The following is a 23,468-nucleotide window of genomic DNA, read 5'->3' on the forward strand; positions in this document are numbered from 1 at the left end:
TAGTATCATCAAGAGGAAACATTGGGAGGTGATGGCTGTGGCTGTGGCTTTGGTGATGGTGGTCCCATGGGTGTATACTTATCCTCAAACCCATCAACCTGTATACAGTACATAAGTACCGCTTTTTACAGCCGATTACACCTTCATGATGCGGTTTTTAAAACTTTTGGAGGATCGCTTACTTAGGAACGATAGCCTAGGTCAATTTAACGATCCATAATTAAGTAGAATTAGAAGGAAACTCATATCAGACAACGCATTCCACCCACATGATGTATTTTTAAGACACAAGATTTCTTTCAAATGGCAGCAGGCTTATGATAAAATAATTTTAAACCAGTGCTATGCCAGAGAAGTAAACAGCACTGTACTCTTCGACAGCTCATGGCCTACGGCAGCAAACTACGGTACAGCGTGGCCTTCTACTCTTCCAGTGGGATCGGCACCTCCAACCTGGAGCCTCAGGTGCTCATCAAAGGAGGCCGGACCAGAAAGCAAGTCATCTATGTGGACGCGCCCGCCCCCAAGAATGGACTGAGACAAGAGCAGGAAGTGGGGATGAAAGAGGTGACCTAGCACTCTTTTAACGCAGGCCCCTCGGGCTGGGAACTCTGCTCTGCATGCAATGAAATCATGAAGCTGCTGTAATAAGAGAGTGAAGAAGAAGGCTGTGGGTCAAAATTCCAGTGGGTTTAGCAGAACTTCTACAGAGATTCAAATTTCACATTCTCAAGAAATGTATATTAGGCTTATGTTAATTTAGTGCAAATTGCATCTTAAATCCTTTATCGTGGTACACGAGTCTCAACCTGTTTGGATATGATGGTCTGGAGTCTTTGCCTGCCCTTGAATTTGGAAAGTGTGGATTCCTTCCTCCAGCGGATGTTTACTGACTGCGTGGCTAGCGCTGCCAGAGGTGATGTGAGGCCATTGATAAATGAGATGGTGCGGCTGCCACCCCTGGGAGGTGACACAAGAGCTTCCTCACTTAAACTCAGTGTCACTTAGAACTGGGCTCACTGCTGGCGAAATTTCTAAAGGAATTAAGTTCATATGCCTCTGAGGATCTGTACCCTGAATTTAATTGAATGTGCTTCTCATCCACAGAATTTTTGGAAGTACTTTAACTCTGTTTCTGAAGAACCTGTCACACGTTCAGATTTTATGTCTGTTCTTAGCAACATTGAGTACATCCTCATCAAAGCATCTTATGGCCAAGGATTACAGCAAAGCAGGTACTTGGAAACTTCTAGAAGTTTCCAAATATTTTCCTTATTTGAAAGCAAACTGAAGGGATTTGATTCACTTTACCCCCTTTACCTCCTATCTTTAATATCATATATATTTCTGTCCCTCACCCAAACCTTATTAAATGTTAATATTATTATGAAATATGTGAAAAGTGACATAGATTATCCATCTCCTGTATTAATGTGGATATAACATGTAAGTACATAATGGTGATATCTTCTATGTAAACAACAAAACAGTTCTGCTATTTTCTGCCCTTAAACTGCAATGCCCATTTCTCTGTCACAAGGCATCAAGAATGCTGTCCCCTGCTCATGTAGTACTACTCCCATAAAGAAAGCCACTAGGTTATGGCCAAGCGAGTACTTCAGATTCTTTCAGGTGTGCTTTCTCTAACATTATATTGAAGTTCTAAACTTTTGGCTGTGGACCTTCCCTGTATAATGACTAGTGTGCTTTTAGTGTGTTTTTACCCATTTCCTTTACAGCTGTGAGTAGGAACTACTCTCAAACTGGCAGGAAAGCTCTGGTTTCATATATGTGCCAACATTCTTCAGTAATGTGCTGTTTCAAGAAAGTGTCTTTTTAAATATTAGTGTCTCCTCTCACGTTTCTTAACCCAACGGTTTCACAGAATCTCAAATATTTCTATGGAGGTTGGCAGAAAGGCTGAAGAGTCGCACTCCAGGAGGGAGGTGGCATCCCTTTTAGAGAAGTGTCTCTGTCCTCCTGGCACAGCTGGATTCTCATGTCAGGTAGGGAGACTGTGGTTAAAATCCGTTTCCTGGTTTGGGGTTGAAATATACTTGTTACAGCAGCTCCGAGTGATGAAGAGAACTGTGTGTCTCTATTATGTCATTTTTGCCTTTTAAAAATTACTTGTGGTAGAATAGGCATAAACATAAACTTCACCATCTTGACCATTTCTAAGGTGTGTACAGCTCAATAGTCTTAAGTACACTCACACTGCTGTACAACCAATCTCCAGAATTCTTCATCTGGTAAAACTGAAACTCTGTACCCAGTAAACCCTAAACCCCCTAGGCCCTCCCCCAGTCTCAACCCTTCTACTTTCTGTCTCTATGAATCTACTACTGTAGGTCCCTCATGTAAGTGGAATCATGCAGTATTTGTCTTTTTGTGACTGGCTTATTTCACCTAGCATGATGCCCTAAAGATGGATCCATGTTGTAGCATGTGTCAGAATTTGCTTCCTTCTTTTTTTTATTTTTTTTAAAATATTTATTTATTTATTTTTGGCTGCATTGGGTCTTTGTTGCTGTGCGGGCTTTCTCTAGCTGTGGCGAGCGGGGGCTACTCTTCGTTGCGGTGTGCGGGCTTCTCATTGTGGTGGCTTCTCTTGTTGTGGAGCACGGGCTCTAGGCACGCGGGCTTCAGTAGTTGTGGCACACGGCTCTAGAGCTCAGCCTCAGTAGCTGTGGCGCATGGGCTTAGTTGCTCAGTGGCATGTGGGATCTTCCCGGACCAGGGTTCAAACCCCATGTCCCCTGCATCAGCAGGTGGATTCTTAACCACTGCGCCACCAGGGAAGTTCCTTGCTTCCTTCTTAAAGCTGAATAATAGTCCATTGGATGGATGGACCACATTGTGTTTATCCATCCATTCATCAGTGGACACATGGGTTGCTGTCACCTTTGGCTATTGTGAATAACGCTGCTACAAACATGGGTGTACCAGTATCTCTCCAAGATCCTGCTTTCAGTTTTTGGGGTTTATACCCAGAAGTAGAATTGCTGGATCATGCGGTAACTCTGTTTTTAACTTTTTGATGAACCACCATACTGCTCCACAGTGCCACACCTTTCTAATTCCCACCAGCAAAGCACAAGGCTTCCAGTCTGTCCATACCTTTGCCAACATGTTATCTTCTGGGGGTTTTTTGTTTGGGGTTTTTTTTTTTTTTGATACTAGCCATCCTAATGCGTGTGAGCTGGTATTGGATTTGCATGTCCATGATGATTAGTGTTAATGAGCATCTTTTCATGTGCTTGTTTAGTCATTTGTGTTTCTTTTTTGGAGAGGTGTGTATTCAAGTCCTTTGCGCATTTGTTAATCAGGTTTCTTGTTCATTTCCTTTGCTTTTGCATTCCCTCAGGACTGCGCACCTGGTTACCACAGAGGGAAGCTTCCAGAAGGTGATGGCAGGAGACCACGCCCTCTGCTGGCTCCCTGTGTGCCTTGCAATTGCAACAAACACAGTAACACCTGTGACCCTGAAACGGGGAAGTGTCTGGTACGCTGGTTTGTTTGGGTACTTGCCTGACGCTTAGAATTAGAGCAGGCCCTGAGCATCTCCATTTCCAGTTCGAGGTCATACAAGCTTCTTGATTTAGAGAGAGTTTAAATTTAGCTAAATGTAAGATATACATATATTTCCTTTAGAAAGGTCTAGCTAAGTGGTCTGATAATGTTGGTGGAAATTCTCTTATAAATTTTACTTCCTTGAATCTGTTTATGGACATCAATTTGGGAATTAGTCAAGTGTCTCTTGTTTTTTTGTTGTTTTTTTTTTGCGGTACGCGGGCCTCTCACTGCTGTGGCCTCTCCCATTGCGGAGCACAGGCTCTGGAAGAGCAGGCTCAGCGGCCATGGCTCACGGGCCCAGCCGCTCCGCAGCATGTGGGATCTTCCCGGACCAGGACACGAACCCACGTCCCCTGCATCGACAGGCGGACTCCCAACCACTGTGCCACCAGGGAAGCCCGTCTCTTGTTTTTACTTGCAGTACTGGTGGTTGTAGTCAAAGTACGTGAGAACTTTCTGTCATAGAATTTGAAGGGTCACCTGGAGGTTTCAAAACGAGTTAATGTCAAAGTTGAAAATGGGTTTCTCTGTGTAAAGTGATGCCCTTTCCTTGCATTTGTTAAAAACTGCATGTTGTCCTAGAGGTCTTAGTGTGCATTTGTTTCCTGGCCACCTACCCCTAGGCCGTCAGGGACACAAGGAGAGTTCTGACCACTGCAAAGGACCAAGTGACCCAGACAGAAGTCTTGTGTTCCTGAGGACAAACTCTTGCATCCAGGCTTTTCCTTAAGCTGACGAGACCTTATTGATAACATAGAATAACCCGACATTCTTTCCCTACTCGTGAAACCTCATTCTTTCTGATAACTCATGTGGGAACATTGGTTCCTTGTCTAAATTGTGCCAAGACTAACCTGCTTCAGGTAAAATAACTCACTGAAGGAAAATGAGCTCCCCACCAAGAAAGACACACCAAAGCCTTAGAGATCTTGGCTGTGGCCCAAACACAGGAACCAGGGTTCCCACACCAGGTCCATCTTCTCCTGTTTGGAAGCATCTTTCATATGTGGAATTTAAAGGCAATCTCCACTGGGAAAACTGTTAAACCATAGCAGTGCCCAGGTGAATTTAGAAGCTGAAGCACTGCATGGTTCTCCTCAGTTAAAAAGATGTGTGTTCACCTTGGCTGACTTCATTATATATCTGGAATTAAAGAATTATTCCAGTCATTCAAGGTAAAATGAACTTAATGAAGATGCAGATAGCTGCAACACTGTTAAAAAATTTATTCATTCTAATTAACTCACGCTCCGGGCAGAAGTAAAGTCCTAATACAGAAAATGAGAAAATCTCATTTAAGAATTTAAGGAGAATTGATTTCAGGCAACTTCAGGTGAGATGTAATTAGCTAAGAAGGTCCCTTGGCCAATCACGGGGACAAAAGTCACACGGATAGTTTGAGAAGTTAATTGGTTCTTTCATGCTGCATCTTTCCTTGGTGCAGCTAAGCACTTTGACAAGATTAGGTACCCCTAGGACATTAAATGATTCCCCTACCTTTCCTGACCTACCAGAATAAAGTTCTCAGGTCAGCAGCTGACCTGTCAGTTTATACTCAGGAAAGAACACAGCCCACTTAACCCACCGTCGATTTCTTGAATCATCTATCCGTTCACTTCTGCCCTCTCAACCCTCCAGTGTGATCACTGAACCCCAACTATGCACAAATCAGTGTGCTTCACATCGCTGTTTGGGTCCCTATACATTTTAGATCCATATTTTAAGGCTCTGGAAGCTGGCCGCACTGGGTATATTTTCTATAAGAAGAATGTATCAGTAATTTCTAGGTTGTGTCGGATGAATGCAATCTTATAATGAACGAAGGCCACAGAGCTGCCAATGTGTCCAGGATTTTAAAAATACGAAGAAAAATGCTCACCCTTCCTTGAGAATAAAAAAAAGTCAACTGATATGAAACGTGGTAGTGCTGGGCTATTGCCAGATGAGAATGAGTTCTAACAGTTTCCCATTGTTTTCCTCTCCTTTCGAAACATGGGGCCCCAGAACTGCAGCCACAACACCGCCGGAGACCACTGCGATGTGTGTGCCCCCGGCTACTACGGGAAGGTGACCGGCTCGGCCAGCGACTGCTCTCTCTGCACCTGTCCTCACGGCCTCCCTGCCAGGTGAGCCTTGCAGGTGCGCTGGCACGCCCGCACCACCCACTGCTGAAGGCGGGCTGCTTGCACTCTCAGCTTCACTCTGCAGGGTCTCTGCGTGATCTGTCTTAATGAATACTCTGTGTTTGTCGAGAAGGGCTAACTTTAAGGAAAAGTGTTCATTCTTCCAGCATTTGAGGAGAATCTTTTCAAAAAGCAAAGTATCTGTGTGTTAGTTTTGAGTGTTAGAATGGAACCCATTAAAGAAAGGACTTTCAGGTTTTGTTTTTTTGAAGACTAATTTTAGCCTCCAACCTGTGGAACCAGTGTGCCTAGAGATGAACTGTTATTAGTTTTATGAATAATGATACGAAGAATTCAGTTCCTGTTCAATGCAAGGGAATGGGGTTAGAATTTATACATGCTGATGTCTGATGAAGTGCAGAAATGCTTCATGGTAAGGAAATTGGGGCCAGGTTCTACCTCGTACTCATGATGCTTGTATAGAGCTATCTGAACACATAAAAGAAACGAGATTTTAGGCGGGAATTGGAATATCCGTGGGTCCTCTTTGGTTGCAACAAAAACTGTAATTCATAAATAACATTTCATTATTGCTTAGAATATTTGACAAGGCATTGAACATGTATAGATCAAATACCAACTTCTGGTATACTAAAATGAAGTTTTCCTTTTAATATTTGTTCTAATCTTCTGTCTTTTATTGTCTCCAAGTAAGTGTTGCTTGACAGCGAATACCTAATGAGAGGCACTGTGTAAACTCTTGTAAACTATCAAGCATCCTAAAATTTATTGCTACTGCTATTTTTTGTATAAAACCTGTATATAAAGTTTGAATCATCAGTTTCACTCATGTAATCTAAGCTATATGAATACTTGCATATGTGTATAAAGATGGGCATTGCTTGTACTCACAAGAAATTGGAGGAGGGCACTAAAATATCTACCTACACGGGACTGATTAAATACCTAGAGTGTATTGTGGTACGTACCTAGAGTGAAATATTGTACCAACACTGAGAAAAGAATAAGGCATTATCTGTATGTACAGAATTGGAGGAATGGCCAATGGAATTATGAAACTGAACATACGGTGTGATGCCATTTTGGAAAACATTCATATCCGTATGTATGTCCATGTCCACAGCTCCATAGCTGTACATGCCCAGAGAAATGTCTGGACGGGTGTTTTACACTTCTGCTTTGCACAGTTCTATACTGTTTGTGTATTTTACTTCTTCAGTTACAGAAAGTCCACACCATCCCCACAGCACACCCCCTACACACACGCACACACACACACACGCACACACACACACACACGCACTAATAGTACACTGTTAGGAAGAGATGGTGAGAGTGTGAAGGTTCCGTGTGTGCTGTGCGTCTGAGAGGCCCCGAAAGACGTGCTTTGTTTTCTGCATATTTTGTGTTTTCACTGAAGTCTGTCCCTTTAGTGTTCAAGGAGGGAAAAAAGTCAGAAGTGAAGCAGGGCTCATAGCAGCCCTGTAACTCATGCTGGGAACTTCTCTTACCGGCCAGATACCCCAGCTGTTTTTTTAGTGGTTTGCAGGTACCCAGCTGAGCCTCTAGTTGGTGATTTAAAATGTGGAGGCAGAGGCTATTGAGAAAAAGGAACACGCCAGAAGCTGAAGTCCCCGAGTGAGGGGTCAGAATCTGAGTGGATCATCCAGTTTTTGGTGCTCTGTCCTTTTGCTGCTGTAGCCCATCGCCCGACTCCCCACCTTTAGGTCCAGTTACCCTGAGATCCCGCCCTCACTCTGCTTCTTTCCCCTGCTTTTCCCTCTTGCCTTTCACTGCAGTCAGGTGTATCCCCAGCACTGGTCCAGCTCCCTTCTCCCTGCTGTTCCGCACGTTTGCTCACGTGCAGCTCTCTCCAGCCACCTTTTCATCTAATAAGTCAGATAATTCATGTACATCTCAGAACAAGCCCCTTTTCACCTGGGAAGCTTTCTTGTTTGGTGACTAATTAGTTGTCTACTGTAAATCGGGCTGCATCCCCTCAGCACTCACATGGTTGTCACTGGACAGGCATCTGTGAGTACCTTCTAGATACAAGAGATGCAACCGCTTGTATCGATTACGTGTTTATTTTCCCTTTTTTTGCCCCAAAGAGTATAAGCTCTAAAAAACTTGTCCAATTGTCCAGTGTGATCAGTTGTTTTTTAGGACAGTATCATGTACCCTAAGAGTAATGAATAAGTACCCTAAGAAAGATTTGAAGTTGTGTATCTGAAAACTCAAAAAAAATTCTTTTCTTCCAGTTTTAGTCCCACTTGTGTCTTGGAAGGTGATCACGATTTCCGCTGTGATGCCTGTTTTCCGGGCTACGAAGGACAATATTGTGAAAGGTATGTCACCTGCCCCTTTTATACACATAGGACATGTTTATGAAAGCGATCGGGAGCCCTTATCAATTTGGATGTGCGCGATTGATAATGCAAAACGAAACCCCCCGGGCATCAAAATAGGTAAATGCACTTCCTTGTGACCATCTCATCCTCCTTTCAGGAAATAAAATGCAGAATAAGGCGAGTGGCCTGTGTTCTCTGCACTTCATGCGGCAGAAGTGATTACTGTCCTTGGGAAGCTGCTCTGTGTACTTACTCACTGGTGTTGACCCTCCTGTCTGTCCTGCGTGTCTCCTTCTGTAGGTGCTCCTCGGGCTACCATGGGAACCCTCAGATGCCGGGCGGCACCTGCCAGAGGTGTGGCTGCAGCCCGCATGGCTCTGTCCACAGTGACTGTGACCGCGGGTCCGGGCAGTGCGTCTGCAGGCCGGGGGCCACGGGGCTCCGCTGTGAGGACTGTGAACCAAGGCACATTCTGGTGGAGAGCGACTGTGTGTGTGGGTATCACTCCTCTCAAGGATGAAAGGTGGTTTCTCCTCTCAGATGGTTTCCTGGTACGGCGCCCAGTGGCATTGGCAGGATAGAGAAAGCCCTACTTTATTTTAACTAATCATAGATTCCTTTGCGTCTGCCAAACTGAACTTTGTGAAGTGCGTTTGGAGCCGAGGAGAAGGTTCTAGGATAACAGCATTTATCTCTCCATCACTATTAGCAGCACAGCAATGCCAGCTTCATGGTTCAGCTGGTTACTGTCCCCTCTAGTGGAGCCAAGGGTCAGTCAGAGCAGAGAGGACACCTCTGTGGCTGCTCATTTGTGTCACCAGATTTCACGTGTGGCCTCAGCTCTTGGCTGTTGTGGAATTTTTTTTCGCCAGTTCTGATTTATTTGAATAGCAAGTACATGAGGTAGTGACCTTGGGATGTCTCCTCAGTGGTTCGCGGGGAAGGTAGGGAAGAAGAAAGGTCAGGATCATGGCAGTCCAGAGCTCTTTTGCTTTTCTTTGTGTGTTTGTCATTAGCAAGACACATCCGTTACTTTCTCCACTCCCCTTCGTTTGTACTTGCTGAAGGTGTCTGCAGACTATCTGAGGAAATCACAGACCAGGCCCTGACAGAACTTGCACTTGGAATTCATGGCCGTTGGTCCAAGTCAAAGATGGGCAAACGTGCTGTAAAGGTTGGAGCAGCGTTTCTGTGTGGCCCTGGGGAGTCACTAATGTGACCTGCGTCTGGGCGTCGTCATCTGAGAACAGGGGCTTGGGACCTGCTTACTTCCCAAGGCACAGTTGGCATGAGGATGAGATGGGATGAGTCCTCGGAAGCACTGTAGATGTTGTTATTACAGGATGCCGTGCGCACACACGGGAAAACGTGCCGGCCGCTTTGCTTTAACTTGAACTTCCTCTACCCTGTAGCCTGTGACGATGAATGTGGAGGCGTGCTGCTGAATGACATGGACCATGTGGGTGATGCCATCGTCTCTGTGAACCTCTCCGGCATCATCCCTGTCCCGTATGGGATTTTGTCAAACCTGGAAAATACAACGAAATATCTCCGGGTAGGTACTAGGAATAGAGAGATGGATAAAAACATGTGTCATGGGGAGGTGAAGACTTGGCCTGACAGTAGGGGTCATTTTCTCTGTCCATGCTCCGCATAGGTGCAGGAGCCTCAGTCCCAGTGTCCAGCGCTGGTAGGCACCAGGCCTTCTTCCCGTGAACCTGACCGGGGACTGCATCATCCACATGATAACTCGTTTCACTGTGGGACAGCTCTAATTGGTCAAGAATTGATCCATAGATGCCTCCTTGTAGATTCTTCCTCTGTGTTCCTCTTTCTCCTGCCTTTTGGAATAAGACAAAGTCCACTCACCCCTGTTTATAACAGGTCTTTGGATAGTTGAAAATAGCTGACCTAATACAAACACAGAAAAGGAATCAGGATGGCATCTTCTTTAATGTGCTGAATGAAGATGAACTATTTTCTGTCAGTGTATTATTCTTAACTGGAGTTGCAGGGCACAAAAGTTTCTCCTCCCTGGACGACTATATGAAAATCTCTGAGGGTAAATCATAGTTTTATGTTTAGTTAAAATCTGTGTTTTGATCTGGGTCCAAAAGAAGGTGGGAAGGTAAGAAATTGACTTACTAGACAGCGTTTTTTCATTCTAATTGGGAAAACGTGATTCTTAATTTGGCTTAAAGCCTATGCATTAGAATTTGAGATATTTAATTCGCTGTGCTATGCAGTAATGCGTGTGTGTGTGCGTGCGCGCACAGTGGAATCCAGCTGCGTCAGTGATCCACTCTTGTTAATCCCGGTCTTTTCTCTTTAGATATGATGGAGTTAAGAAAGGTTAGGAAACTCTAAGAGATGTTTCTATTGTTCCTCAAATAGAACGAAATGTTTTGAAAGATAAGAAAAAAAAGGAAGGAAAGAAATGTTTAAGTTTCTTTTCCACTCACTATAGACACAGTCAGTAAGTACTACTCTGTCAGTTTGGGCTCCAGCAGTACAACTATATTTCTTTTTACCACGTGAGATAAACACTTGATTTCAACTTTAACTCTTTTTGAGTGATCTTCCCTCATTTAAACCACCTTGTTAATTCCCTTAAATGACTTTTTATGTTTATGTAAAGTTCTCAGGAGTTTAAAGTTGTGAACCCTTCACTTTTTCTTGTTTTCACTGTTGACCTACACTGCGACTTGGGCAAGTTGATAACTGTCTTGACCGTAAACAATAATCTAGCCCCTTCAAGTGTTGTTATAAGGTTTGAATAGTCATACAAGTAAAGAAATTAGAAGAGTGTTGGCATAAATTAAGCACCTAGTTGTTAGTAATTATAAAGGCTTTTCTTTACTTAATACTTTTGTATTTTAGCTTAGTAAGCGTTTTTTGAGGTGTTAGCAGTTATAGTTAAAATTTATGTGACTCTCCTGTTAAGTTCGGCCCAACTCACTCAGGAATTGGAGCAGTTCAGTTCTGCATAGCCCACCAGACTTTAAATTCATACCTACATAGGAAGCTCAGTGCAAAAGATGGCAGTATGGAACCATGTTGCTGCAGTCAAAACTTCAGTGAATGTGATTCATTTTATTTTTTAATGCAATTTCAAGGAAAGGAGAATTTCTTTCTATGAACAAAAAAGGTAATAACAGGTGATTGTTAGTTAAGAACCAGAAGATTTATTTTGAAGCGTTATAATTTGTTTTCTTCATTGTTTTAGGACTCTTTATTAAAAGAAAATATACAGAAAGAACTGGCAAAAATTCAGCTTGAAGGTGTCTCAGAACAAACAGAGGACCTGCAAAGGAAGGTAAGTTCTTCACGTAAAGGGCCTGCTCCCCCACCCACTCCAGCCCTTGTGATCCCTTGCCGGTGGCTGCCTGGAAGGTTCTGATCAGATCAGGGCAGCCTCTTCCTCCCAGGAGCTGTGCTCCAGGTACTTTGTGTTCAAATTGGTTCTGATGCTGCCAGCTTCTGTGCTTTAGTGGGAAGAGGCTCCTGATTTAATTTCTGCTGTCCTGTCCACTGAGGGAGGAGTCGGGCTGCCACTTTACCATCACCTCTCATTTCCTCCTGTGAACCAGGGGTGGGCGGCATGAAAAGATGGGGCTTCTTCCCTGTCCTGGATTCACTGCACATGGTGAGAACGGAGGTCCCCACCCCTGCCCCCAACACCAGCGCAGCTCCTTGTGTGGTGTTGGCAACACTCAGGCTTCAGCCCTGTGCTTCTGATTTGTGGACTTTGATGTCAGCAGGGGGTTATTTATTCTCTTTAGCCCATGCCAGATGAATGGTTTCTAGTGACCGAAAAAGAATCTGCTCATTTGCAGATGGTGAGGGAGGCCTATTGCTATATTTATAATTTTTACTCATGGATTTTGTGTGTGTGTGTGCGCGTGTGCACACACACACACATAGATATGCATGTATGCACATTGATATGTGTATGATAGTGTATCTGTGTATATATGTATCTTGTCTCTGTCTCTCAGCATCCACACACGTATACAATCATGCACCCTAAAATGTATTAGCCTGGAATTAATGATGATTTGGGAAGAGTTTAAGGGTTTATATGTGGGCTTTAAAGTACCTCTGCAAGCAAACATTTGGTAGGAAGTGATAAGCTGATGAAAATAAATTCTTGTATCCATTAAAGAAGATTCTCTTTGGATTTTGACTGGAAAACACTTTTAGAACCATTCTGAGTTACTTTACATTCCTGGAAATTACGTTTGTAATTTATGAAACCTTTCTCTTCACAAATTAGAGCATTCCTGATAAAAATAACAGCTGAGAGCAGCTCTCAGCCCCTGGACTGCTGGCCTAACAGACATCATCCCGTATAATCATCATGAAGTCCTGTGAGGCAGTGTCATTATTACTGCAGGTTACTGATGAAACTGGGAGGTGTTGAGTACCAGGTCTCCAGCCTGGCAGAAGCAGGCCCGTTTGCCTAACTCTATGTCTTAACTCCTTGACTAAGTTCTCACGGTCAGTAGAAATTAATAAGATTTTACTTTCTAGGTTCTGCATATTTGGGTCCTAAAGCGAACATGAGGTCTTCACAATGGAGACATTGGGGGAGTCTGTGGCTTCATGGCCAATTAGGTTGCCTTTAAAAAAATAGACCACATTTTCTCACACAGAGTGAGCAGTAAATCATTTCATGAACGACCTAGTCCACTTCCAACCCAACTGTTGACCTTAGCATAGGTGATGGTGTACATCTTCACTCTGTGTTCTGGAATATGTTTGTTGCTTAAAAGAGACAACATCTGGAGTGCCGAAGTTCGCGTTGTATTCAAAGTCAAACTGAACTGAGGCCTTTATTTTCCATCAGCTGGACAGAGTGTTAACACGGAGCCAGCACGTGACCAGGGCCACCAAAAGGATCCTCGACAAGAGTCGTGACCTCCTGACGTTTACGGAGAAGCTGCAGGCAGACATCCAAGGTAGTGTCCTCGGAGCCTTGTCTGGCGGGTCTGGCTTCCTCGGTAGGAAAAGCTTATTCGCTTCACTCAGCACATGAGTAACCATGTCCTAGACTCCTAGACTGGACACCTGGAGCCTTCCCTGTATCCACATCGTTGTCTTTCATTGAGAGTTTTATCTTTTAAAAAATGGATGTTTCCTTTTTTCTTTTCCACATCATGCCGTACACTTTGGTCCTTAGTATCAAATAGATATGGTGCCTCCCCATCCATTATGAATTTGTCAAATGAACACTTATTAAACAGAGCACATTTGCCGAGTGGTGAGCCGAGGTCCAACAACAGACCACGAGAGAAGATGAGATAGAGCAGTTGATTCCTCGGGGGGGTCCAGCCTGAGGAAGTAGCCAGCCCATCTCAAGGGGCCACACGACGTGGTCAAGGCAGGGTGCAGGCAGAGAGAGGGAGACGGGACCTGGAGCGCAGGCCTTTATTAGGGTCTGTGCATGGAGTGCTTTGGGGTTCCTGGGCTAAGGCCAGACTGGCCAATCCAAAGCAGAAGAGCAGGGTTTTGGTAAGCCCCTGGGGACCTTATCTACGGGGCATGTAAGGGGAAGGTGCTGGGAGACAGGAAGACTGTCCATCACTGGGGCCATTGGGGAAGTCATATCCAGAACTTACATTTGCTTTGCCTCTGCGGCTGCGTCTAGGACATAATGCTTGCATGAGGGGCCAGTGTTAGTTTAAGGTCCCTGCAGGCCACTTAGCTGAATGAAATGGACACAGAGGCAGCAATACCACAGAGTAGCTTAGCTAAACTCTCAACACCATCTCTCTGCCCAGAATAGGAGTTGATGGGATTTGGAGCTTCAGTGTGGTCCCAAAGTATGTCCTAATATCAGAATAATTTACGCCCTACTCAACTGGGATGTCCCATCTGATCTGGCTTTTAGAATGCTACTGTCAGTTTTTTGGCTACCAGAAATTCTGGCTGAAATCTTTTTGGATTATGGTGTAAGGGCATAAAAAGTATAGACTCCAATACGAATCAGACTTTATAGGGCAAAAGGTAAGGATGTTATTAGAACAAATGACATGTTTTTTAAAAAAGAGTAGTATCAGGCTTCCCTGGTGGTGCAGTGGTTGAGCGTCCGCCTGCCGATGCAGGGTACACGGGTTCGTGCCCTGGTCCGGGAAGATACCGCATGCCGCGGAGTGGCTGGGCCTGTGAGCCGTGGCCGCTGGGCCTGCGCGTCCGGAGCCTGTGCTCTGCAACGGGAGAGGCCGTGGCAGTGAGAGGCCCGTGTACCGCAAAAAAAAAAGAAAAAAAAAAGAAAAAAAGAGTAGTATCGAGTACTGGTGGTTTGTTCCTGCAGTAGATATTACTGAGTGCTTCTACACGCAGATGTTCGTGCCAGGGGCAGGGAATGCTGCCGTGAGCATGGTAGGCACAGCCCCTGCCCTTACAGTTTATGGGTACTGGGGAAGCAGACATGAAATAAACCAGTAATCCCAAGTCCATGAGTGTTTTGACAGAGGATGTCCAGAGTGCATTGGGATATATGGGCTGACCTGGCCTGGCTAGAGGTTCAATCCAGTTTAGGTGAGCAGAGCAGGCCTTACTGGAGAAGGTTCTAAGTTTTTCCGTTTTAGTACTGTCCATTTTTGAGAAACTTATTCAATGATTGATATATTTTCTCCATAGAAATCATCGAAAGGGCAGCAACTGTAAATCAGACCTTGGATGAAGATGTCCAGTTACCCAGTTCTACTCTTCAGAATATGCAAAAGAACATCACTTCATTGCTGGAAATCATTCAGAAAAGGAATTTCCTGCAGTTGCACCAAAATGCCACTCTTGGACTCAAGTAAGTGCCTGAATACCATTCATGACACAACCAATTAGAGGTAGGAACTTGAAAGCTGAGGGGGAAGGAGGCAAGTGGAGGAGAAGGAAAGAAAGCTCTCAGTGGGGCAGAAGGTCATAGGAGAAGAGCTGGGTGCTGGCCCCTCCAGAAGAGAAAAGTGTGATCAGTAGAATTTCTATCTTTGCTATTACGTCATAGGTTCGGTTTTTCTCTGTGACCCTAAAACAGCATTTCTGCTTTGTGTGAACAAAAAAAAAAAACTCAGGATACTGTCTTCCTTGAAGATTAAGTGTAATGCTGTAAACTCTCATGGAAGCAGACACAGGCAGTGGCTACCACTGAGGCTGTGAACTCTAGGACAGACTGCCATCATGCCAGATTAATTTAGCTCAGTCATGCACACTGTCATCAAAACCCATGATGTGAAATGACAGACCACAAAGAATTGTTAGACATGGTCACTAGGAGCTTGTAATTTGCTTTCGGGCTTTTTTCTTAGTATTTTCACACAGTAATTACTTGATGTAATAGCAAAGCTGTCTCTCTGCCAGGTTGTGATAAATGTCTTAAGTACTGGTTTAGTCACATAATACTCCATCAAAACTCCATTGTCTATAGTGAGATGTTTAAACTATTTTTAATGTATTTTACTATTTTAAATAATGTTGTAATGAACAACTTAGATAAGAATCTTTTTCTGTATTTCACATTATTATCTTATCAGGGTACATGTTAAGGAGTGAAATCATTTAGCCAAAGAGTTTGCATTTTGAGGATTCCCGACTTGCATTGCCAAATTATTTTCTAAAACGTTTTTAAAAACAACATCCACTTCTACCGGCACACACGGGAGAGCTGAGCTTACATCTTTTTTCATCATTGAATGAGATTTTTGACGTTGTTAATTTGTCCTGTGAGAAACAAAAGGAGGAACTTATGTTGCATGGGATTTGGAGAGGGGACTCATAATCTAATTACTAGAACATTTGTTAGGGCCCAAGAAGGGCCCTGAGAGGACTATGGACTGGTCGAGGGGGGCTCAGAAGTGGGCGAGGACCCAGGGGATGGGGAAGGGGCCGCCGTCTACAGAGCACCTCTTCTGTGCTGGGTGGTGTGGACTGCACCCCTCATGGACTGCAGGGGCTCATCCCTGCCACCTTGTTAGGTGCGAAATATCCAGCTGGAGAAACTGAGGCCCAGAGAATATTAGTAGCTTGCCCCATGTGCAGGACAATATGAAATCTGGCTACACACCTAAATCTGTCTGACATTAAACCCCATTATTTTCCAGCCCTAAACAACAGGAAGTACACTTTAGACCCAGTCCATAGAAGATGGGTGGGTGGAATTTCCATGGTCAGCTCAGATACCATGGCTGTGTACCTACACTAGGTTGTAATCACCTCTCCCTGACCCAGCCCCTCCCCTGCATCCTCCCTTCACTGGATGCATGGTGCGGGGACCCCCACAGGGAAAGGCTCATACCTCCATGCAGGTGGTCCCAGGACCCACCTGCAGTTGAGGCAGCCACCGCAGGGCACCCTGCTCTCTCCCCACCTTCCTCAGCTCCCCGATGCCTCCTGGACCACATGTAAACATCACGTATTCATTCCAGCCTCCCTCTTCACTCACCATCTTCCCCCATCCACCCGGCTCCAGCTCATCCTAGGCTCAAGGTCCTCCCAGCGCCACACGTGGTCGGTCATCTCATTCATTCTCTCCCTCGGCTGCACGTCTCTCCCTCGGACGGAGAATCCTTGCAGTTCCCAGGAGTCATTTTGCAGGGGTCCTCCCCCCACCAGTACCTTCCACGGTCATATCATTCGGTCAATAAAGTGGATTGAGCCCACAGGTGTCCCACATTGTGCTAGGACTTGGGGACACAAAAGAGAACAATAAAGCCTTTTGCCCACTAGGAGCTCACAGTCCAACTGGGAAAAGTTGACTTACTGAGTAGCAGTTGAGAGGAAGGGGAGAAGGCAGGGGGCCCTCTCCCCACCTGTGCCCCCTGACCCTTGTCCCCGCTAGGCCCTCCTCCTGTCACCCTTTCTCTGTCATTGTAGCTCTTCTGTTTCTATTTGGAATTAAGTTATTCATAAGATTCTTGAACTCCCTCTTTAATTTGTAAGTTAAATTATTACTACTGAGACCTTTTATTTTAAGAAGATTTTTAAATGCCTTCTTAGGCCTCCACTTTCTTCCATAGATAATCCCTGTACTTAAGTCATTTCAAATTTCATGGATTATTTTAGGACTTATTTCTCAGCCTTGTTATTATAATTCTTAGAAGATTGATAATTTATGCTGAAGTACAGCAATCCTGTAAGTGAGAGTACTTAGCACACAACCTAGCTGCTTATCGTGCATGTGTCAGGGTCCCCAAGGCCACCTCCACATTCAGAGTTTCACCAGGACTCCTGTGACTCAGGGCTGAGATTTCCTAGAGCGGCGTATTAAGGATGCACCGCTGGATCATGAGGAAGATGCAGGGGAGCTGGGAGGAGCCCATGCAGGCTCCCTACACGCTCTCCATCCCAGGAGGGACCACGGAGCACACTCTCCCCCCAGCAATGAAAATGCAGCAGCTTGTGTGTGATGCCCAGGGAAGCCCATAGAGTTCAGCATCTGAGGTTTTCAGTGGGGGCTGCTCCCATAGGCTCCCTCTGCCCAGCACATACCCACATTCCAGACTCCCAGGAGGGAAGCAGGTGTTCAGCCTAAACCACATTGCTTGCACAAACAGTCGAGGCAGTGAGCCAGTCAGGGGACAGCGGGAGCACTTGCAGACGCCAGCCGAGGGCCAGCCTGGCAAGCAGGCCTTTCTAAGGGTAGCCAACTCCGGCCTGCTATCTTTCCCTTTACCGCACCCTGTAAATTATCCTTTGTAGCTGTGTTTCCCAACTGTTTTCCACGCAGGTGTCCCCAGACCTATCAAAAGATATTTCAGTAAAGAAACGTGTCCTGTGCCCAGATAATTTGGTAAATGCAGTGTCTTAAGGAGAGACAAGGTCTTTACTACAAGTCTTCAGGCTGATGTTTCAGGATCTCCGAAAGGAGCCTGGAGAACACAGCTAAATGTACTGCAGCACGCAACCCTTTCTCATAGAACTTGCTTACCTGTTCACGGCACTAGTGTAGTGGAGAAACGCAGTTTGAAAAACACTGTTTTACGTAGTAAGGTAGATAGCTAGGGGGAAGCAGCCGCAAGGCACAGGGATATTAGCTCGGTGCTTTGTGACAGCCTGGAGGGGTGGGATAGGGAGAGTGGGAGGGAGGGAGACGCAAGAGGGAAGACATATGGGAACATATGTATATGTATAACTGATTCACTTTGTTATAAAGCAGAAACTAACACACCATTGTAAAGCAATTATACCCCAATAAAGATGTTTCAAAAAAAAAAAAAGAAAAACACTGTTTTACTGTGTTAACTAAATAAATTTTACAAGAAGAAACTAAGAGTGCTGAGGGGTTTTGTGTTTTTTCTTTTTAGTCTTTCAAGTCACTGCTGACTGTATCATTTCATCTGATCACAGCTTAGGTGGTAAATTCATTTCATAGATGAAAATATGACCTCTATATTTAAATTTCTTTGAGAGATACCTTCTTTAACAATGTGAATTGACAGATTCATGGCCACATGTTAGGAATATATTGGATTTATTTGTGTGTTTCCCATGTGCTCTTTTTGGTTCTTGTTGCCTGCATCATAATGCAACATCTTGCTATCATTTTTATAATCATTAAAAATCATAAGAATGTTCAAATAATTCCTGATAATGCTCAATGATATCAGAGTTCAAATATGTATCTTTGGAAAATGTTTTTTTGTGGTGTTTAGCCCAGCGATCTGATGATATGTGTAAGCTAAGGGTGATTTACAAGGCATTTTCCATGAAATTTTTCAAAGTTCTTCTGACAAATTGAAGCAAGAAGTTAATGGGATATATTCAACCACTGCAAAGTTCTGTAGTATGAAAACTGTATCATTCTGTAGAGCTTTAAGTTTAAATTTGATTGAAATAGCAATTTACAAAAGAATAGGGGAAAATGTCTTTCGATTTCCTAAAGCTTGCTTTTATCAATGGTACAAATTATATCTTTATGGCAATTTGGATTTGAAAGTTTTTATAAAATCTGTTTTTTAACTAGCTGCAGAAAAACCTTTATATTGTATAAATACACTGGTAACTTGAGAGCAAATCACTGAAGAGTCTCCTTTTTTCGATTTCTGGCCATATTATAATGAAACATTTCGTTGCCGTCATTCACAGACTATGGTCCCAATTTTCTGAATCAAGATTCACTGAGATGGTTTCTTTTAATTCCATTACTAAAATACGTTAGTAAGTGTGTGAATAAGGAGAGTTTGTTAAGGATAAAATGTAAATCTGCCATACTAATAGCTGTCTTAGAAAAATTGTTTCCCTTTTTAAGAGATTACGAGGTACCACTTAGGACGTCACAAAGGAACTCCAGAACGATTATGTAAAAGTCTCTTCCACTATCGGGGTCGGGGGGAGTGGTGGTGGGATGAATTGGGAGATTGGGATCGACAGATATACACTAATATGTATAAAATGGATAACTAATAAGAACCTCCTGTATAAAACAAAAAGTTTCTTCCACTGTCATTTCAATGACACGAGCTTTGTTGTTCATTTCTTACCATGTGAACCGTCTATTATTTTCCCAGGGCTGCTGAAGATTTATTGTCACAAATTCAGAAAAATTACCAGAAACCACAGGAAGAGTTGGAGGTATTAAAAGAAGCAGCAAGCAGCCTCCTTTCAAGACACAACAGTAAAGTGCAGGCCACAGAAGAGCTCCTGAGAGAAGCAGAGAGGAAGACCCAGGAAAGCAGTCGCCTGCTGTTCATTGTCAGGGCCAACCTGCGAGAGTTCAACGTGAGTCTTACCAGCTCTCTCCCCATTAGAGCTGGTACCAAATTCTCCCATGTAAATGATACCAGTCTTAGCTTCTTAAAAACTGAGTCCCGGGGCTTCCCTGGTGGCGCAGTGGTTGAGAGTCCGCCTGCCGATGCAGGGGACGCGGGTTTGTGCCCTGGTCCGGGAAGATCCCACATGCCACAGAGCGCCTGGGCCCGTGAGCCATGGCCGCTGAGCCTGCGCGTCTGGAGCCTGTGCTCCACAGCGGGAGAGGCCACAACAGTGAGAGGCCCGTGTACTGCACAAAAAAAAAAAAAAAAAATGAGCCCCGAAGGCTAACTTCAGCACATAGTGTCAGGCACCGCGGCTCAGAAGCCGACTTGCTTTTATGAAGCATCCTTAGAGGTGATTTTTGCTACAGGATAAAAAGCTGCGTGTTCAAGAAGAACAAAACTTGACGTCAGTGCTAATCGCTGAAGGAAGAGGACTGCTTGATGCCGCCACTGCACCTGCAAATGCTTCAGGAAAGGCTCTAGCAGTAAGTCCCAACTCAGGACAGCTGCAATACCCAAAGTTTCTAAAGAATCTTCCATCTCAGATACATTGTTAAATAGTTGCACATGTAGTCACAATGTTAATTTCTTTATGTAGCAGTTAGAGCATCACCGGGATGAGCTGCTTCTATGGACTGCCAAAATCAGGCACCACGTAGATGACCTGGTCATGCAGATGTCCAAAAGAAGAGCATTGGACCTCGTCTACAGAGTGGAGGATCATGCCACTGAGCTCCAGAGACTGGCAGGTGCTCTGGACAGGTGAGACCACACCTTGCAGGAATTCTCAGGTTGTGATCTGTGGATCAGAGAGAAAAAGCATGGCTATTTTGATCACAGTGTTGAGTCAAATTCTTTTTTTGTCTAAAAATGAAGACTTCTCTTTTATTTCCATGGCAAGGAGGATTTTCTCCCATGTCTGGTAACGTGGTTGACCATCAGCAGGACCGTATGATGGAAAAATGCAAACTGAACCAGATAGGAATGAAAACAAATATTATGCTCTGATATCAAGCCATCGAGGCCTTAAGTATCTACCTGGTGCTCAGGACTTTATTGTTAGCTTGCATATGGACAGAACCAGATATTGATTTATTTATACATCTTGTCTTCTTGGACCTTGTGATCCGGCGGGCTTTATGCGTGGATGCAGGTTGTGGTTGCCCGTCCCGGGCTATTAGAAGTGTTGGGAATCTATTTTCCAACTACTGAAAGATACCATCTCCATTACTTTCTACTACCTGAAGGTCTACCATTGTACTATCATAATTTTAACATGTATTTTTGGATATTTGTCAAATACATCCTCAGCTTGTTAGAAATATCTTTAAATGAGAAGCACAGCTTTAGGCCAGTGGTTCCCAAATTGTTGCAGCAGTACCCTGGGGAACTTTAAAATACTGATGCCTGTGTCCACTTGCCTCTCTCCCATCCCCCGAAGACTGTGGGGTGTGAGCTGTACTTTTCCTTTTTTTTTAAGATACTCAGGTGACCTAATGTGCAGCAAATGAGGGAATCGGGGTTTTAGGCCTTATCAGTGATTTACACAATATTGTTAGTTGGTACATTTATTTCTTTAGAATCTGTTATAAATTATGAGTGGAAAAAGTCTGGACACACTAGAATATGTGTGTTTCTGTGTGTTGGGTGTGTTTTGTGGAAGGAGAAAAATATTTTTCCCGTTTGAGGAATGCTGCCATATAAGATTAGCTCACACAAGGAAAGCAATTGAAAACGATGTATTGAATAACATAGACTATTGCTTAAATTATGTGCTACATTGAGCACTACCGCCTGTGTCTGCCATCGGAGTCAGAAAATGGAATTACATACTCATTTCTTCTCCTTTCTTCATCTTTCGTCGTTTCCCAAAGGAGAAAAGAATGTTCTGATTACAGGCATAGCTACAGCAAAGTCTTTATTACTTAGCATGAGTGGTAAAAGCAATTTGGTGTGATACGTAAAGTCAAATAACATTATTATCTTTTATTTATAAGTCACTGAATTTTGCCAGTGAAGTAGTAACAAGTAATAACTGCTGGTGTCTGGTTTGGGAATCACCCAACTCAATAACCTCGGGAAGAAAATGAAGTAGGTTACTCAGCAGGCAAAGATGTGTCAATTGTCAGATTTCATTTTGAAGCTAGAGTGAGCTGGATGAAATTGCACCATTGCCAGCTGGCAACTTCTTGAGTGATTTGCCCACTTACAAGAGTAAAGTTCAGATGTTTGAAAGATCTGATGCTCCTCCAAAACCCCTAGTGAATTTCCTCAACTTGGTCTATACTATTTGAGGAATAAGATTCAGCATCCTCATATATGCTTAGGAAAGCCTTTTTTGTTTTTTTTTAAATTACCACATGCCGTAGCAGGAGAGATTACAACCAATGCAAACATGCAGCGGCACCCCAGACACACGCAGGGGGTTTGAACAGAGATCAAAGAATGGATGGTTTAAAAGATGGGACACAGCAGTCATGTCTTCTTTGGGTGTTAATTAAACAGCAATTCTTAGTGTTATCCCTTCTTAAGATTACTTTTGGAGTTCGAGGGGAATCCACATGTTGACATGAAATCCTGTCTTCCTTGTTGATGATAATTCTCTAAGGGGGAAGAAACTGGAAGGCTTTTAAGAATAGTGGGGTAGTTCAATTTAGTTGATCATAACATCTCTAAATATGTTGATTTCACAGTGGCCTTGGAAATGTTAGTCATGTGTCCCTAAATGCGACCAGTGCAACCCATGTCCATTCCAACATCCGGAGCCTGATTGAAGAATCAGAGAAGTTGGTGAAAGATACTCTCAGGACTGAAAGAAAGGCAAGCGTGGTAAGAAATGCCCTGGGGGCTTCCGTGTGCGCCTTCCTTTTCGGGGCACTGTGGGGCAGCGATCCTGCCATGAGGTGCTTGAGCAGACATGCAGTGGCTTAAATCTATGCTCGTCAACATTCTTTTCTGGTGGGATCTGTTTAAGGCTTCTGTCATCATGTGACGTAAGTTTTCATTTCCTAAGTCGTAAGTAATTCTTAGAACAAAAATGATAATGCTGCTTGATACCCACTTGAGACAGCTCTTCTTAGCCGCGGTGAAGATCTGCATTTAATGGCTGTTTTTGTGTTTATAGATTTAAAAATGGCTGTGTTCCTTCTCTTCAGCCACAAACTAGAACATATATTAAACGTAAGATAGGACAGTTTAAATTGTCCTTGCCTGTTATCTCGCTGACTTCCTTGTTTGGAACTACACTGGAGGCTATTCTGATAGAATGAAGTTGCTTTCTCCACCTCCGCCCTGCCCTCCAGTTGCTATGTTTAAATTGTTCTGTTTTACAGGCCTCAGAATCTCTTGTTTCTAATGGGAAAGCGGCTCTCCAGCGCAGCGCTGAATTTCTAAAAGAAGGCAATAGCCTGAGCAGAAAGCATGGAGGTCAGTTTCCAGCTTGGACTGTGTTGATATTGGAGTGATTGTGGACACATCTCTGAACATACTTCCAGAGCATTCATCTTTCCTGGAGCAATTTGAAGCTTAACATTTCTTTGTCACAATAATATTCCAGTTTCCTATCATAGACACATCATATAATTTTTATTTTAGTGATATCTCATTTAATGTGCAGTCCCCTCCAATCTTCCATAGACTCGATAAGC

General features: G+C 43.9%; 1 protein-coding gene across 1 annotated transcript in view; it reads left to right on the plus strand.

Moving 5' to 3' along the window:
- LAMA1 (laminin subunit alpha 1) overlaps positions 1–23,468 on the plus strand; it is a 160,694-nt gene that overhangs the window by 96,732 nt on the left and 40,494 nt on the right. The window contains exons 26-41 of the mRNA XM_089894940.1: positions 382–567; positions 1,108–1,235; positions 1,886–2,006; positions 3,368–3,505; positions 5,581–5,702; positions 7,982–8,068; positions 8,372–8,565; positions 9,484–9,626; positions 11,298–11,387; positions 12,921–13,032; positions 14,717–14,879; positions 19,576–19,786; positions 20,190–20,306; positions 20,420–20,583; positions 22,515–22,650; positions 23,154–23,247. Of these exons, the coding sequence (XP_089751066.1) occupies positions 382–567; positions 1,108–1,235; positions 1,886–2,006; positions 3,368–3,505; positions 5,581–5,702; positions 7,982–8,068; positions 8,372–8,565; positions 9,484–9,626; positions 11,298–11,387; positions 12,921–13,032; positions 14,717–14,879; positions 19,576–19,786; positions 20,190–20,306; positions 20,420–20,583; positions 22,515–22,650; positions 23,154–23,247 (2,206 nt within the window). The remainder of the gene's footprint in view (positions 1–381; positions 568–1,107; positions 1,236–1,885; positions 2,007–3,367; positions 3,506–5,580; positions 5,703–7,981; positions 8,069–8,371; positions 8,566–9,483; positions 9,627–11,297; positions 11,388–12,920; positions 13,033–14,716; positions 14,880–19,575; positions 19,787–20,189; positions 20,307–20,419; positions 20,584–22,514; positions 22,651–23,153; positions 23,248–23,468) is intronic.

The sequence above is a fragment of the Delphinapterus leucas genome, chromosome 14, assembly GCF_059928025.1.
Source record: "Delphinapterus leucas isolate spDelLeu-1000000601 "Yukka" chromosome 14, BTC_Dleu_Yukka2, whole genome shotgun sequence".
Lineage (NCBI taxonomy): Eukaryota > Metazoa > Chordata > Mammalia > Artiodactyla > Monodontidae > Delphinapterus > Delphinapterus leucas.